Source organism: Elgaria multicarinata, chromosome 21, assembly GCF_023053635.1.
Source record: "Elgaria multicarinata webbii isolate HBS135686 ecotype San Diego chromosome 21, rElgMul1.1.pri, whole genome shotgun sequence".
Classification (NCBI taxonomy): Eukaryota; Metazoa; Chordata; class Lepidosauria; order Squamata; family Anguidae; genus Elgaria; species Elgaria multicarinata.
Genome location: NC_086191.1, coordinates 14,319,529 through 14,337,386, shown reverse-complemented (window position 1 = coordinate 14,337,386; position 17,858 = coordinate 14,319,529). Strand labels below are relative to the sequence as shown.

Genomic DNA, 17,858 nt, shown 5'->3' with positions numbered 1-17,858 from the left:
TGCACTTAGAATTGGGCACATATTAGGGTTTTTGTTTTTAATCCCTCATCATTATTCATTACATTTTTATACCGCCCCATAGCCGAAGCTCTCTGGACGCTTTGCAAATGATTTAAACATTAAAATCGATATACAAAAATGTAAAACCATAAAAACAGACAAGATATACAGATAATATCCATTTAAAAGCAACTTTGAGCTCCCAGCTAGAGATAGATCTGGGGTCAATTAAAATTCAACATACGCTGTTGAATGGGAGAAAAGTCTTGGCCTGGCGTCGAAAAGAGAACAATGGATTGGGTTTATAACATTTTACAGATTGGGCTTTCACGACAACCAAAGCTTTTGCCAAGAGAGTGTAATAAGACGAGTTGCATTCACTTGCCATTGTCACCGCTACCGGCCTGTTTGATTGCTGCAGTCAACTAGAGAAACCCAATATTTCTGGGTGAAACAGCTCTGAGTAGGACCTTTACTGTCCTATATAATTCCCTACTGCTACCAATTAGGCAGACACCAGCCCCTCTGGGTTTTCGGTGTTACTAAAAAGCATGCCTTTTCCAACAGGTATTCCCAGGAAAGTAATCTTGCTCTCTGGACATCACTTGGAGATTTCTTCAACAAAAGCGATTCTTAAATATTGTTATATAACAAACGTTCGCATCTCTAAAGTCCAAAACCTTTTTTAAGTGTTACGTGTTGCTGTTTCGGACCAATAAGGCTGCAATCCTGTGGATACATGCTTTTATAAGACCTCTAAAATATGGGTTATTTCTGACTAAATGTTAAATTGTGCTATAAAAGGATGGCATAAAATCATAAAATATCAGTATCAAATGCATCAGCCTGTCATCTCCAAATCCTTTAGAAACAAAGGACTTGATCGTCCTTCTAAAACCTGGGTTGAATGACCATAACATTGATTGGAATTGTGCAAGTGTTAGCAAACCATACAATATTTCTTATCAGCCCTGTAACAGCCTTACGAAACAGGCTATGCACCCTTTCCTGAATGCAGGAATATTTGGGCTGAAACACATCTCCTTGGCTAGGGTGACCATATGAAAAGGAGGACCGGGCTCCTGTATCTTTAACAGTTGTATTGAGAAGGAAATTTCAGCAGGTGTCATTTGTATATATGGGGAACCAGGTGAAATTCCCTCTTCATCACAACAGTTAAAGCTGCAGGTGCCCTGCCCTCTTTTAAATCTGGTCACTCTAGTATAGCTCCTGCACCTTTAACTGTTGTGATGAAGATGGAATTTTGTCAGATTCTCCATATATACAAATGACACCTGCTGAAATTCCCTTTTCTATGCAATTGTTAAAGATACAGGAGCCCTGTCCTCCTTTTCATATGGTCACCCCTACCTTGGACACTATTCTAGACATGGGAGTCTCCCATTGTGCCCACGGGCACCAATTTTCCTGCGTTTCTTGGCATCTGTCAGATTCCCGGTCCCCTATGATTTTTTGCTTTATTAAGATTTTTTAAAATACTTTTTAAAATAATTGTGAGGCTAGAAAGCGCCTGACCTCCAGTGCCATCTTTATTTTGCTTCGAAAGAGTGATTTTGTGTTTTGGTGCTCCGATCCCACCTCTACCTGGTACTTTGGTTTCTAGGCGAGTTATTTTTAGTCTCACCAGTTTGCTTTCTGGGGACGTGGATGTTTTGTGGCCAGCTATGCTCACCATGGCTACCATTTTATGACTGGACAAGCCCCTGCCGCCCACCCCATGGCAGCCATTTTATGACCGCACCCGCGACACTTCCACAAAACCCCAAATGTGCCCGTTGACCCAAAACAGCATCCCTGTTCTAGACAGCTTAGCTGAAAGCTCTCGCTTTGCATTATATTTGAGAGAATCTAAATCTATCCGAGATTCTCTTCGAGAATCTTCCTGTGAGGAACCTAATGGAAGCGTTGCAGCTCATTCGTGGCTCCCTTCAAACCGATAACATTACTTCTGCCGCTTCACATTGCTTCGATGGCTGAGCCCCCAAATGGTTACACACGCGCACACGTATGAAAAGGTTCTGGGACGGAGGCCAAGCTCAAACGAAGGGCCGACACAGGTTGACGTGACAACCGCCTGGCTGGAGGGAGCCATGTTCTGGAAGTGGGCCTGTTGCCCCGGTAACCGGCCTGGTTCCATGTTGTCGTGGGCGCCATGTTGAACCCTCATCGCCAGTCGGTGCTGACCAATGCGTGTATCAAGAACTCTGTGGACCCCATTAGCCGAACACCCGGCACCATCTATGAGCCCAAAGGGCAAGTTCGGCTCTTGGGCCTGCTGTCAGAGAGCAAGCCTTCGCAGCAGGTAGCTTGGAGCCATGGGCAACTGAGGCTACCAGCACCCACCATGGGAGGCCATGCTTCTTCTCACATGTACAGAAACACGCACGTTACTGCTGATGAATGTTTATTGCTGCAGCACGCTAGGCCCTGCACATGCCACGGAAAGTGAATCGCTGTTCAACGGTGTAGGAATTTTGGAACATGGTTGTTGAATTTCTTCATGTAACTCCTAAAGCGATGCATCCTCGTCTTTGTGAACCTAATGAACCTGGATTCTGGCGTAAAGATCTTAAGCAATTTTGTACAGCTGCAAAGTCATGTATAACATGTACTTGGAAGTCTCCAAAGCAACCAACTTTTCTAACTTTCGGGTGAAATCCAACCTAAGTCCTACTTAGAGTTGACTCATTGAAATGAATGGGACTTAAGTTAGTCTGGTTTAATTAGGACTTGGGTTGGATTTCACCCTATATGTATAAACTTACTCAGCAACGAAGAAATCTTAACTTTAAGAATTATATTATGGCACCATGGTTTCCATTTATTTCCTTTGTTGAAGGCCTTCAGACTTTGGATCAAATTCCCACCAAGTAGAGTTGCCTATATTATTTCTGGCTAATATACAAAATAATACACATTTGCACACACTCCTTTTATATGCTGTGTAAATTGTATTTTTTTTATTCTTTCATTAGATATTGAGGTTCTAGACTGTTTTTCTGTAGATGTTCCATTGACCTATTGGTTGTAGACTAAGCATTATTATGAGTGAATTCCTTTGTTTCTTTATGATCTTGATTTATTATGTTCTTCTTTGTCACAAAAAATGCCTGAGAGATACCTGAGAGAGTGCCTTCTCCCCTACCAACCTGCCCGGTCACTGAGGTCACCTGAGGGTCTTCTCCTGGTGGTCCCACATAGATCCATCCTCCAACTGGTGTCCACCAAGGGAAGAGCCTTCAACGTGGTGGCTCCCCTCCTGTGGAACTCCCTGCCTCTGGAGGTCAGGCAGGCACCAACTTTGTACTCCTTTCGGCGCCTCCTGAAAACATCATTATTCCAGGAAGCCTTTCCTTAATATCCAGCCAAGAGTCACTGTATTTGCTTCTTTTAAGATCTGTTTAAAGTGTTTTATTCTGGTTTTATTTTCATTTTATCTTGTACACCGCCCCGAAATTTTCAATGGGGAGCGGTATATAAATATTGTAAATAAATAAATAAATAAATAAATAAATAAATAAAAGTCTAAAACCGATAGGTTAACGGAACATCTACAGTAACTGTGAAATAAAATAAAATTTCACGATTAAAAAAGAAACGTGAAATATTCTCTATAGACTGTTAAGCTTTTTAAGGTGCAATCAGATGCATGTTTCGACAGAGAAAAGTCCTGTGACTCTAGCATGCCCCAGCCAGCCCACACATGCTTGTATAAATGCTAGTTAGTTGTATTTTCATATATATAGCATATGTATTCATTGCTACAGATACATACACATTTATGTATGTGTATTTTAAAAAAAAGGGGTAAAGGGAGAGCGGTCGTGTCTCATAAACTGAATTGCAAACTTGTATGAGTGGTTTATTTTCTTTTTAACCGGAGTTTTTAAACTATTAGCACCCTTTAAATATAAATAGAAAAGTAGTATATAAGTTTCTCTCAGTTGGGTGTGTGATGATGGATTCTCCTTGAAGGCGTGTGGATTTGGGGTTTATCGTGAACTTCGTGATTTATTGCCGCTGTTTTGGTGTTTCAGGAGGACTATTTGGATACTGGTGATGGCATGCTGATCTGTATGAAACGGACGAAGAAGAGAGGTCCTAACCCAACAAGGAAGGGCCGCTGGTATCCTGAAAAAAATGCCCCCAATGTCAGTGACGCCTCAGACATAGAGCTGGATCCTGAAACGAACAGGCAAGATGCTGGGGTGGAGAGAGGCCAGACTGAAGGGAGTTGATACCTGCTTTTATACTGCTGCTGGTGCTGGGAATGGTCTGCTTGGAGATATCTAGCTGTTCAGGGTTAAGAAAGCCAGGCTCCCCAGTGGTTTCCCTTGGGCCTCGTATTGGGTGACCCTATGGAAAGGAGGACCGGGCTCCTGTATCTTTAACAGTTGTATTGAAAAGGAAATTTCAGCAGGTGTCATTTGTATATATGGGGAACCTGGTGAAATTCCCTCTCCATCACAGCAGTTAAAGCTAAAGTGACCAGATTTAAAAGAGGGCAGCTTTAACTGTTGTGATGAAGAGGGAATTTCACCAGGTTCCCCATATATACAAATGACACCTGCTGAAATTTCCTTTTCAATACAACTGTTAAAGATACAGGAGCCCGGTCCTCCTTTTCATAGGTCCACCCTAACTAAGCTGACTAGGGCTATTGAGAATGTTAGGCCAAAATACTTGGAGAGCCATAAGTTGCTAATCCTGTTATAAAGTAGCCAGGTCCTGACTGTTTTCCCCCAACCTGGTGCTCTCCAGATGTATTGGCCTGCAGTTCCAAGAATCACCAGCCTTTGGCCATGGTGGCTTGGAATTATGGGAGCTGCAGACCAATAAATCCAGGGGACAGGTGTCCTAGGTTTGCCTCACCGTTGGCTAAGCTGACTGGTAAGAGTTACAGGCTATCCTATCTGGAGAGCACCCGGTTCGGGAATTTTGGTTTCATCCTTTCAAGAGCTGCGTCGGAATATTGCCGGTCAATTTTCTGCAGTGGCAAATCCGGCTTAACGAACCGTATTTGTGGCAGCAAGAAAAGCGGAGGCAGCGATAGACATCCTTGCAAGTGGCGGATTGCAGTGTGGGGAGGCGATCCGCCACCCTTCCCAATCTGCTGCCTGAAGCACGTGGCTCAGCACATCTCATGGGAAGGCTGGCCGGCCGTGGTGGAATGCAAAGACTCAGGGAGGGGGAAAGAAATCATGTCCTTTTTTTGGTGGAGGGGAAAGAGCAATATTTCCCCTCCCTGCAAAGTGAGGAAAACCGATTTTACAGGGGAAGAACGGCAACCAGGTATCGCTGAAAGCTGCCCGCCTGAACTGGAATAAAGGCAGGGTTAGTTTCTGCAGCCGAAACTCTCCCCACGGCCTGAGTTCAATCCCAGCAGAAGCTGGTTTCAGGCAGCCGGCTCCGGTCGGCTCAGCCTTCCATCCTCCCGAGGTCAGTAAAATGAGTACCTAGTTAGCTGGGGGAAAGGTAATCACGGCTGGGGAAGGCAACTGCAAACCACCCCGCTATAAGGCCTGCCAAGAAAATGTCAACAAAAGCTGGCGTCCCTCCAAGAGTCAGTAATGACTCAGTGCTTGCACGAGAGGTTCCTTTCCTTTTCCCTGGGGGAACTGGATTTCAGAGCGGGGGAGAGATGAGGTCTGTGTCTGATCCATGTTTGGCTTTTTTCCCTAGGCAGTCGATGCCCCCCACTCCGAACCCCAGTGACGCATCGCCAAGTCCTTTGCTGTCCCCCAAGCCTTCTCGTCAAGGCTCCTTTCCCTTTCACTGGATGTGGGAGCGCTTCTCCGTCAAAGGCCAGGCTGTGTACCAAGAGGGACCCCCCGAGAAGGCCAAGAAGAAGAAGTCCCCTCGGGTTTCCACCATCTCTGTCTGTGAGACGCCGTGTACGCCGGAGCCAGGCCAGGCCTCCGCAGGTGTGAAAGAAGAGCCCAAGCCGTCCCGTGGTCCTGAGAACCCTTGCTCCAGGCGCAGGCAGCATCACCAGTGTCCAGGCCTCGCTCCTGGGAGGTCCCTATTGCCTCTCTACTGGAAGATGGAAGCTCGGTCCGAGGCCCGGAAGCGCCAGCTGCGTCAGGAGCGTAAACGTTGGCTCCAGCTCACTCAGCAGCTCCTCAGCCTCGAAGACCGGTCCCCCAGTCCGGAGAAACGCCTCTCCTTCAAGCAGCTGGAAGAGAAGCTCCAGGTAGAAATGCTCTGCCTGGCCACAGAGCCCGAGGAGCCTGGTCCCCAGAAGGAGAAAAGCAAAGCCAAGAGCCGGTTCCAGTCGGCCAAGGAGGAGCCGACCTTTCAGCCCATCATTAACCGCAAGATCCCCAACTTCAAGAGCCTGCAGAGGCGCTTCCAAGAGCAACTGGAGCAAAAGAAAGAGCAAGGTGGGAACAGCCATCCATTGATCATAGAATCCTAGAATAGCAGAGTTGGAAGGGGCCCACGAGGCCATCGAGTCCAACCCCCTGCTCAATGCAGGAATCCACCCTAAAGCATCCCTGATGGATGGTTGTCCAGCTGCCTCTTGAAGGCCTCCAGTGTGGGAGAGCCCACAACCTCCCTAGGTAACTGGTTCCATTGTCGTACTGCTCTAACAGTCAGGACGTTTTTCCTGATGTCCAACCGGAATCTGGCTTCCTGTAACTTGAGCCTGTTATTCCGTGTCCTGCACTCTGGGAGGATCGAGAAGAGATCCTGGCCCTCCTCTGTGTGACAACCTTTTAAGTCCTTGAAGAGTGCTCTCATGTCTCCCCTCAATCTTCTCTTCTCCAGGCTAAACATGCCCAGTTCTTTCAGTCTCTCTTCACAGGGCTTTGCTTCCAGACCCCTGATCATCCTGGTTGCCCTCCTCTGAACACGCTCCAGCTTGTCTGCGTCCTTCTTGAATTGTGGAGCCCAGAACTGGACGCAATCCTCTAGATGAGATTTAGGGGAGACATGAGAGCACTCTTCAAATACTTGAAAGGTTGTCACACAGAGGAGGGCCAGGATCTCTTCTCGCTCATCGCAGAGTGCAGGACACGGAACAACGGGCTCAAGTTACAGGAAGCCAGATTCCAGCTGGACATCAGGAAAAACTTCTTGACTGTTAGAGCAGTACGACAATGGAACCAGTGACCTAGGGAGGTGGTGGGCTCTCCCACCCTAGAGGCCTTCAAGAGGCAGCTGGACAGCCGTCTGTCAGGGATGCTTTAAGGTGGATTCCTGCATTGAGCAGGGGGTTGGACTAGATGGCCTTGTAGACCCCTTCCAACTCTGCTATTCTATGATTCTATGACTCTCCTTCCTTTGAAGAGACCAAAGTAGAACAGTCAGGTGATGTTGGGGGCACCCTATTAACACCTCTCTTCCCTCTGCCCCACCTAGCAAAGCTGACTATCTGTAAGCCTTTCCGGCTTCACTCCGCCAGCAGCTCCCAGCCCCTCTGTGAGGACGAGGACCAGGAGGATCCATTTTATGAAATCCGTCGACTCTGGGACGTTCAGTGGAGGGCTCAATCCTGCCCAGACTTTGGTCTGCCAGTGGTTCCTCCCGTCATGCCCACCAAGGCGTCCGACAAGCGCCAGGAAGCCAACAGGTATAACACATGTGCTGCTGCGGTGCCGGAGTCCGGAAAAACATACAAAAACATTTCCACATTCAGGTTAAAAAAAAAAAAGCCAAAGCAAAACCTGGTCCATTCGGATGGGGATGCAAAAGCAGAAGTAGGAAATGACTAAAATGTCACAAAATAACAAGCAGGTTTTTGAGTTTATCAGAACTTTTCTTCTGTCTGAATATTAAGCTTAAAACACACACACCACCGTTTAGCAGGGGAGAAATAATGTTGTTGAGCCTGATGAAACAGAGTTTTCTACACCAGTCTGTTAACCGACTGTTAATCCACTACTACTGTCGGTTCCGTTGCAGTGTTGAGATCTGCTGTACCGCAGTGCCACCTAGAGGTGACGCGGCAGAAAAGCAGGAACGGAAACCTTCCTATTGCAGTGTTTGGATCTCAATTCTGCAATGAAACCGAAACTGGATGCAGCTGATGAACAGTGGAGTGCACTGTTGTCATTGTCGTTTCAGCCTGCTTTTAGTCTTGAGTCATTTCGCTTATGCAGCGGCGAAGAGGAGGAACTCCAGGGGGCTGGCGTCTGTGGGGCCCACGGATTGTGAGCCCTCGGCAAATACCTGACCATGCCTACTATTGTGTTTCTCAGAACACTCCTGCTTTCGATGGGAGGCAAATGACGAGGCTTGCTAAGTAATCCACCAAGCTTTTATGAAGCAACAAACGTCTCTTCTACCTGAAGGGAGTCTAACTTCTTGGAAACGTCCCCCTAGGCAAAACTATGCAAACTAGGCGAGACAATTGTCCGCTCAAGAAGAATAGGAAGCCACTTTCCAAATGCCCGTAACTTCAGAGCGCCTGGTGTGGAGGCAGGTTCTGGCGTAATCAAACTGACTTTCTCACGCCTTCCTTCCACCCGGTGCGTTTGAGCTTCTGGCGGACCCTCGCATTAGCTAGCTTGTTGGGACGCTCACCTCCGGAAGAAGGCTCACTTCCCACTGAGTGTGTAGGATTTGGCCTTGAGGAGATAAGCTCTGGAGAGGGCTGACTCCCAGTTGTGAGGAATCACCCATGAGAGCTTCCTCCCCCACTGGTCCAGGCTGGCTGGTGTCTGACGCTGCGTCTTCTAGTTCCGAATCTGATTCTGATTGATTACCTGAAACATCTCCCAAAACAGGGGCAGTACGGTTAGACATGACACCCACCCTGGATGTCATAACTGAATGCGACATAGCCTAGAGCTCCCCGTTAAGATGGAAAAGACAGAATAGCGGCGCAGAATCTTTGGACTGTTAGGGCTATGTTTGGTGGCTCCGCCCCTCGAGAATTCACCCTACCTCTTTTCGTTAGGCTGCTGTTACTAGAATGGGAGCGGCAGGAGCGGCAGGAGAAGAGGAGAGCTGAGGTCCGCAGGGTCAAGGAACAGCAAGTCCAGAGGGAAGTGGCCAAGTGCCTGGCGACTTACCGGACCCGTGGACACCCCACAGTGTCATTCCAGAGAAGGCGGGAGGAGCTCAGGTAACCTCTCACAACCCCTCTCTTTCTCTCTCTCCCCGAGAAGTCTCTCTACGTTACAGTCGTGTTTTGGGATTTGCGCTCACCTGCCAACTACGGCTGGATCCGGGTGAGGATCGCCAAAATTATTATTTGGGCATTCGTCGTCACAGCGAATCCTGCTCCTGAGTAGTGCGGGAGGTTGCTCACTCATAGTAGTTTGCGGATGCTGTGCTTTCCCGTGCTTAGCACGTTTTTTTTTTCCTAATGAGGAAAGTGCGGTATTTTTTTCTGAACGGCTTCTGTCACGCCATAGAAATCTCATGTAATTCCGCAATACCACCGCACCACCTAGTGGTCGAATAATGGAACAGGGAGCACACAACTCCCCTGTTAAAACAGCTCCACTGGCTTCCAGTCTGTTTCCAGGCACAATTCAAAGTGCTGGTTGTGACCTATAAAGCCCTATATGGCTCAGGTCCAGGTTATCTGAAAGACCGTCTTCTCCCTTGTGAGCCTGCCCGTGCTTTGAGATCTTCTGGAGAAGCCCTTCTCTCAGTCCCACCATCTTCACAGGCGCGCTTGGTGGGAACACAGGACAGGGCCTTCTCGGTGGCTGCTCCGGTGCTCTGGAACTCTCTTCCTGGGGAAGCTAGGCTGGCTCCCTCCTGGATGGGCTTTCGGAAGCAGGCAAAAACTTGTTTGTTCCGACAGGCCTTTGGAGAGTAATTTGGCCCTCCATCTATGTTAAGGACTTGTAATTTTGTTGTGTTTTTTAAACAGTTTTTCCCCCCAATGTATGTTTTAAACTTTGTAAGGCCACCTTGAGGCCCAGTATTGGGCAAATAACCAACAACATGCCAGAGATGTGGTCACTGTACGAGGCTGGGAAAAGACCCCACACACCTCTCCCCAACAGAGTTATTTATTTATTTATTTATTTATTTAAAACATTTAAATCCCACCCTATATCATTAAGATCTCAGAGCGGCGTACAGATAAAAACGTACAGTATAAAACAATAAATATGCACAGTTAAAAACAAATTAAACCATGATCCAAGTTAAAACAATATATATTTTAAAAGCAGTAAAAGCAGTTAGAACAGTTAAAACAATGTGCCAGTGAGTTTAACCATCAAAGGCTTTGTTAAAAAGCCACGTTTTTACTTGGCGTTGAAATGCAATCCATGTTGGCGCCCGTCGGGCCAACAGATGACTATTAAGAAAGGAGATTCCTCCCTCTCCTCCTCCTCCTCCTCCTCCGCAGCTTAGTTCAAAGTGCTGGTATTGACATTTAAAGCCCTAAACGGTTTGGGGCCAGGTTATTTGAAGGAACGCCTCCTCCCATATGTACCTGCCCGGACCTTAAGATCATCTACAGGGGCCCTTCTCCGTGAGCCCCTGCCAAAGGAAGCGAGGCAGGTGGCTATTAGGAGCAGGGCCTTCTCCGCTGTGGCACCCCGGTTGTGGAATGAGCTCCCCAGAGAGGTCCGCCTGGCGCCTACACTGTACTCCTTTCGTTGCCAGCTGAAGACCTTTTTATTCTGTCAGTACTTTAACACTTAACTTAAATTTAAATTTTACTGTTCTAACTCTATTTTAATCTTACATCAATTTTGCTGCGTGGTTTTATCCCGGTTGTGCTTTTTATACTGCATTTTATTATTATTATTATTATTATTTATTATTTATTTATATAGCACCATCAATGGACATGGTGCTGTACAGAGTAAAACAGTAAATAGCAAGACCCTGCCGCATAGGCTTACATTCTAATAAAATCATAATAAAACAATAAGGAGGGGAAGAGAATGCACCAAACAGGCACAGGGTAGGGTAAAACTAGCAGTATAAAGTCAGAACAAAATCAAGTTTTAAAAGCTTTAGGAAAAAGAAAAGTTTTTAGCTGAGCTTTAAAAGCTGCGATTGAACTTGTAGTTCTCAAATGTTCTGGAAGAGCGTTCCAGGCGTAAGGGGCAGCGGAAGAAAATGGACGAAGCTGAACAAGGGAAGTATTTTGTATACAAAATACAAATTTTGTATTTGTGCTTTTAACCTGTTGGTTGTTTTATTATGGTTTTAATTTTTGTGAACCGCCCAGAGAGCTTGGGCTATTGGGTGTATAAAAATGTAATAAATACATAAATAAATAGTTTGCTACATTGCAAGCAGCCTTTTAGGTGGTGGGTGTGGGGAGTTGCCCTAGTTATTGTGCTTCTATGGGGGTGGGGGAGAAGGCAAGGATCGATCAACGTCTCACTGCTCTTTCCTGCGCAGGAGGCAGGAGAGACAGCGCATGGAAGACTACACGTTGCAGCTGCAGGAGATGCACGACCGTGTGGAGAGCAGGCCGTACCTCTTCGAAAGAGTCATGCAGGTGAAGAGGTGGGGAGGCTGGGAACCGGGAGACAAGTCCATCTCGCAACGAGGCGGGGAGCCAAAGGGGTGCAGTGGGTAGAAAGCAGCACCAGGACTGGGGAACGCATGTAGAAATACACCACCACTGTTGCCCGGTCCACAGCGAGAGGACACGGAAGAATGGGCTCAAGTGACAGGAAGCCAGATTCCGGCTGGACATCAGGAAAAACTTCCTGACTGTTAGAGCAGTATGACAATGGAACCAGTGACCGAGGGAGGTTGTGGGCTCTCCCACACTAGAGGCCCTCAAGCTGGACAACCCTCTGTCAGGGATGCTTTAGGGTGGATTCCTGCATTGAGCAGGGGGTTGGACTTGATGGCCTTATGGGACCCTTCCAACTCTACGATTCTGTGAGAGGCAGGTGAACAAGCAGGTTGCAATGGTTAAGAGAAGGAGCAAGCCCAGGGGGTCTCTTGTCCGTGGGCCCCTGCTGGGGCGTGTCCCCACGGCAGGTGCCCGACTGTGCCTCCCCTCGACGCCCTCCCTGGGCTGCCTTTGGCCTGATGCCACTCTCCTCTGCAGGCCAACGCCCGCCAGGCCGTGGAGCGGCGATTCTCCCAAGTTCTGGCCGCGCTCGGCATTGACGAAGAGATGCTGTGGAAGCATGCTGCACGGCAGGCCGGTGGCAAACCCTCGGCCAAGATCATGTGAGGCTAAGGAGAATGGGGCGGCGGGGAGGGAGGGGGGAGAACTTTCTTCCCCTGTAGGAAATACAGATTTCCCCCTTTTCAGCTTAGACCAGAACTCTGCATACACTGAAAGCCAAACAAAAATTACCTTTTGGAGGCAATCTCTAAAATCTGCATAAATAATAATAATAATAATAATAATTTTATTTCTTACCTGCCTCTTCTATTGGATCGAGGCGGGGAACAACAGCAATCATAAAATACATAAAATACTGATTAAAAACATAGTATACACTGTTAAAAACATCCTAAAAGCATCCTAAAAGGATAATAAAAGCATCCTAAAATTCTACCGGATAGGCCTGCCGGAAGAGATAATAAGTCTTTATAGCTTTCTTGAATGCTAGTTGACGAGTCTCCTCCGGCAGGCCGTTCCACAGTCAGGGAGCGGCAGAGGAGAAAGTCCTCTGGGTAACAGTTGTTAATCTAGTTCTTGCTAGCTGAAGTAGATTCTTCCCAGAGGACCTGAGTGTGCGGGGCGGATTGTACGGGAGGAGGCGATCCCGCAGGTAGCCCGGACCCAAACCATGTAGGGCTTTAAAGGTGATAACCAACACTTTATACTTCGCCCGGAAACTAATTGGCAGCCTGTGAAGAGATTTTAAGACTGGTGTAATGGGGTCTCCCCTAGGTGTACCAGTGACCAGTGTGGTAGCTGCCTGGTGTATATTATGTGGTCTATAAATGCAGCCACTTCAGATCTCTGACGGATTGGGCCATAGCCTACGAAAGCTTGTTCTACACTAAATGTGTTTTTAACAGGGCCAGATGCAAGTTTGGGGAGCGCCATTGAAAGCCATAGAGTTTAAAATACTTATCAATGGAGTAACTTTGGGTCTAGTTTTGGGCTCCTCCTCATAGATCCCTTCTTCTTCAATTGCCTGTTATGCTCCTGTTCTATTATGCACCTTCGTGACTCCCCAGAGATGACCGAGACGTTTTAGCAAGGAAGTCAAAATGCTGCTTGGACACACCAGTCATAGATTTTTTTTAAAAAAACCCACGGAGGTGGAGGTGAAAGGAGGCAGGGAAACCCGCTCTTTCCCGACCTGCTGCCTCCTGCAGGGCCAGCCCTACAAGTAGGCAGAGTGAGGCATCCACCTCAGGCGGCAGATCTGGGTTTTCACAAAAAGTCAGCAAATAGTTATTTGTTGTTATCACACTTTTAACACGAACGACAGGGAGTGGTGCTTGTGGGAATTTCTCCCTCGTATGCCAAAATCACTTGCTTCACTTTGGGTCCTCTGCACCTTGGTGTTGTGTTTCTCAGAACACTCCTGCTTTCGATGGGAGGCAAATGACGAGGCTTGCTAAGTTATCCACAAAGCTTTTATGAAGCAACAAACGTCTCTTCTACCTGAAGGGAGTCTAACCGCTTGGAAATGTCCCCCTAGGCAAAACTATGCAAACTAAACGAGACAATTGTCCGACCAAGGAGAACAGGAAGCCACTTCCCAAATGCCTGTAACTTCAGAGCACCTGGTGCGGAGGCAGGTTCTGGCGTAATCGAACTGACTTTCTCACGCCTTCCTTCCGCACCATTTGCTGTTCTGCCTCAGGCAGCACCATTTCGTGGGCTCATCATCCCGACCCCAAGAGGCTGTTTCACATTTCTTCATGGCAGTCGCCTTGTATGTGTAGGTAGACTGACTGGCAGGTTTTCAAACAGGGATCTTTTTCCAGCGTTTGCTCTACCACTGTGCTATGGCCTTTCCCTAAACAGGGAGGAAGGGATACACCCTGGGTGAGCTGCTGGAGCATCTAGGACTTACAGCCTCATTTCGGTCTATGTATTCCAGGCATAAGAGGACGGAGTCACCAGAATATCTCGAAGAATCCACCTGAGAGCAAAACGTGGAAGACAGAGAGAGAGAGAGAGAGAACCTTACGGCTAGACACGTATCTCCTGCATCTGTAGCCATGAAGCACCTGAAAATAAAGCTAGCTTCAGAGAGCAGAGACACTGAATCCGTCTTACTCTTCCTGCTCTGTGTGGGCGGGACATTCATTTATTTATTTAAAACATTTATATCCCGCCCTATATCATTAAGATCTCAGGGTGGCGTACAGATAAAAGCATACAGTATAAAATAGTAAATTATTGTTGTAAAGGAGTTAGGGTCCACCTAACCACCCCGCAGGGTAGGCTCCCTAGGCCAAATACCCAATTCCCCGGATAATCCTCACCCCACTCCTGTCCAAGCCAGCCCTCGGGGGAAATAAGGCACTCACACACGTTTAAGGACCGAAGCAGTTTAATAAAAAGTCTAGTCTAACAAGTAGGGCTTCAGTCAAACACAAAAAGACACAGACAATAAAATATTTAAAAGGGGGGAAAGGGGAGGGGTAGGGGAAAGTTGGAACAATGCTTTAAAACAGACTTTACACAGGAAAAGGATGAACAGGCTAAAAAACACTTCACCACAAACAGCTCCCACACAACAGTCCACTAAGACTCCAAGCCAACCCAGAACCGTGCCCTAAGGCAAATAAATTCCCCTGGAACCTCCAGACACTTAAACATAAGAAAACCTAGCTAGAGGTGCTGGTTTTGACCTATAAAGCCTTCCACGGCTTGGGACCACAATACCTGATGGAACACCTCTCCCGACGTGAATATCCCCGGCACTATGTTCAACATCTAAGGTCCTCCTCCGGGTGCCTACTCCGAGAGAGGCTCAGAGTGTGGCAACGAGGGACAGGGCCTTTTCGGTGGTGGCCCCCAGACTGTGGAATGATCTCCCTGACAAGGCTTGCCTGGCTATCTTTCCGGTGCCAGGTTAAGACTTTCCTCTTTGCCCAGGCATATGGCGGCACATCTTAATCACCCACATGTTTAGTTTTTTTAACGGTTTTTAATGCTTTATGTGTGTATGTTCTGTGTTTTAGAATTTTAAATTTTGTATCCTCGTTTTTATCTTAATTCTAGAATTTCTGTAAACCGCCCAGAGAGCCCTGGCTATGGGAGCGGTATATAAGTGCAATAAATAAATAAATAGAGACCAAGCTTTCACCCAGCTCAACGGGGATCTTCTGCATCACGCACTTACAGGCCCAGGGAAGATGGCTGGCCACTGGCTGCCCACTCTTTTATCCCTTCCTTGACTTACAGGTCTCCTGACTCACGTCAGCCAATCTCTGATCCCCTCTCAGATCTCCGGCCCTCCCTCCCTCTCGTGTCAAGCTTTTTCCCAGCTGACACGGATCAGCACCCCAGTTAGTGCGGCCTTGACTACTCTAGCTAAAAGTGATAACTCTCACAGGTGTTACTCCCACAGGACAGGGAGGGCTTGACACGCATTTATCTATTTATTTATTTCATTTTATTACATTTATATACCACCCCACAGCCGGAGCTCTCTGGGCGGTTCACAAAAGCTAAAAACAGTAAACATTAAAAGTATGCAAAATTTAAAAACCATCAAAGACATTAAAACAACAGTATAAAAACAGCAGCGTCCAGTTATGTATACTGTGAGACTAACTCTAAGGAATGTTCCTTGAAACTCCCTCCTCCCAGTCCAGAGGCCGAAGCCCAACTGACCAAAGCTAACTATTGGGCAGGAGGACTGCTGCCATGCTGGCAGTTCTTCACAATTATTATTATTTATTTATATCGCACCATCAGTGTACATGGTGCTGTACAGAGCTATGAAGAGAGACTGAAAGAACTGGGCATGTTTAGCCTGGAGAAGAGAAGATTGAGGGGAGACATGAGAGCAGTCTTCAAATACTTAAAAGGTTGTCACACAGAGGAAGGCCAGGATCTCTTCTCGATCCTCCCAGAGCGCAGGACACAGAATAATGGGCTCAAGTTAAAGGAAGCCAGATTCCGGCTGGACATCAGGAAAAACTTCCTGACTGTTAGAGCAGTACGATAATGGAATCAGTTGCCTGGTGAGGTTGTGGGCTCTCCCACACTAGAGGCCTTCAAGAGGCAGCTGGACAACCATCTGTCAGGGATGCTTTCGCGTGGATTCCTGCATTGAGCAGCGGGTTGGACTCGATGGCCTTGTAGGCCCCTTCCAACTCTGCTATTCTACGATTTTATGAGAGATGCTTCTTGGAAAAGACCACTTCAAGCGCCCCCCTGCTGCCTCCTTGCCTCTTAACTCCCCCCTATGCAAACCCACCACCCCCAAGGGGGTGGTACCGCCCACTTTGGGGAACCACTGGTCTAAAAACACAAACACAAAATGCAGTATAAAAAGCACAACCAGGATAAAACCACGCAGCAGAAATTGATATAAGATTAAAATACAGAATTAGAAGAGTAAAATTTAAGTTAAAATTAAGTGTTAAAATAGTGAGAGAATAAAAAGGTCTTCAGCTGGTGATGAAAGGATGCGCCAGGCGGACCTCTCTGGGGAGCTCATTCCACAGCCGGGGTGCCACAGCGGAGAAGGCCTTGCTTCACTGATGATGGCATCACAAAGGAAGGCAAAACATCCCCTTCGGAAGGCTGAGGCTTCCTGCATTCTAGGATCTCAGGCACAGAAGGGAAGGGGGCTTGACCTGTTAGGAAGTCACCAAGTGTGAGAGCTGAAGAACCAGGCTCACTCAACCACCGCCATGGATTACCTCACCGTCCCGGACATTTCGTCTCTTTCTCAGATGGACAAAGCCATGCTCAAAGACGACCAGGCCCAAGTCTCAAGTCCTGGGATTCCAGGAACTGACTCCAACCAGGTGTCTGGTATCTCTCTCCCCATTCCTCTCATCCAAGAACAGTCCACTGTCATGGCCATCACCTCAGGAATGCCTTTTTCGGGCAGCAGGATGAGAACATCGCAGAGATTTAGCAGGTTCCACAAGCAGAGGCGGGGAAGCAGAGCCACACATTCTACGCAGAGATCCAGAGGTGAGAACCGTGGTACACCGAGGTCATTTTACTCCTTGGACTTTGCAGTCTTATGTATTATGGCCATGTGTGTTACGGCCAGCAATTGTGGCATCCAATATGCCACAACGTCTCTTTAATAAGGACTTACCTAAGCCAGCTAACAGCTGGAGGTGTAACACAGCTGATGCTTATTTTAACCAATAGTTGCCTCTTTGGGGGAGGAGGTTATTATAAGGATAAACTTTGTACTGGAACACTCTTTAATATTTACTGATGTATAGGGTGACCATATTTGGGAAACCAAAAAAGAGGACACCTAGTGTGTGTGTGGGGAAGCAGCTTTCTGAGTCCTGCAGAAAGTACATTATTCCCCCGCCACCTTAAAGAACCCGATTGGGGTGGAGAAGGGGAAAGGATTTCATTCTGCACCACCACCATCCACTCCAATTGGAGCCTTTTCTATAATATCCACGAATGACCCACTTTCCCCTTTAAGACCTCAATTGGAGCTCGGGGTGGGGGAATGATGTGCCTCAAGAAAGCATGTCATTCCTTCCTGCCATGCTAATGGCAGCCTTAAAGGGGAAGGTGATTCCAGGACATTATTGAAAATTATAGAAAATCCCCCCTGACACCATGGAAAGAACAAAACCCAGGACAAATCCGGGGAAATCCTGACAGTTGGTCACCCTACTGATGTACCCGTTCTCTTAAATGATCTATCTGCTTCCTGGAAGTTAACACACAGCCAGTCAGGGGCGCTGCTAGGTTCTTAAAAAACCTGGGACACATATTTGGATGTAAAAGGAATGGGGAGGTAGTGTCATGAAATAGT

At 47.3% G+C, this 17,858-nt stretch overlaps 2 protein-coding genes across 2 annotated transcripts in view; both read left to right on the top strand.

Annotated features, from left to right (window-relative positions):
• LOC134412386 (zinc finger protein 208-like) overlaps positions 1-17,858 on the top strand; it is a 489,474-nt gene that overhangs the window by 18,848 nt on the left and 452,768 nt on the right. The gene's annotated exons all lie outside the window — the stretch shown is intronic.
• TSGA10IP (testis specific 10 interacting protein) lies at positions 2,159-14,148 on the top strand. Its single transcript, XM_063145885.1, has 8 exons — positions 2,159-2,323; positions 4,059-4,216; positions 5,704-6,404; positions 7,387-7,597; positions 8,927-9,094; positions 11,350-11,449; positions 12,014-12,138; positions 13,980-14,148. Exons 1-8 carry the CDS (start codon positions 2,174-2,176, stop codon positions 14,023-14,025), a joined length of 1,659 nt encoding a protein of 552 aa, XP_063001955.1. The 5' UTR covers positions 2,159-2,173; the 3' UTR covers positions 14,026-14,148.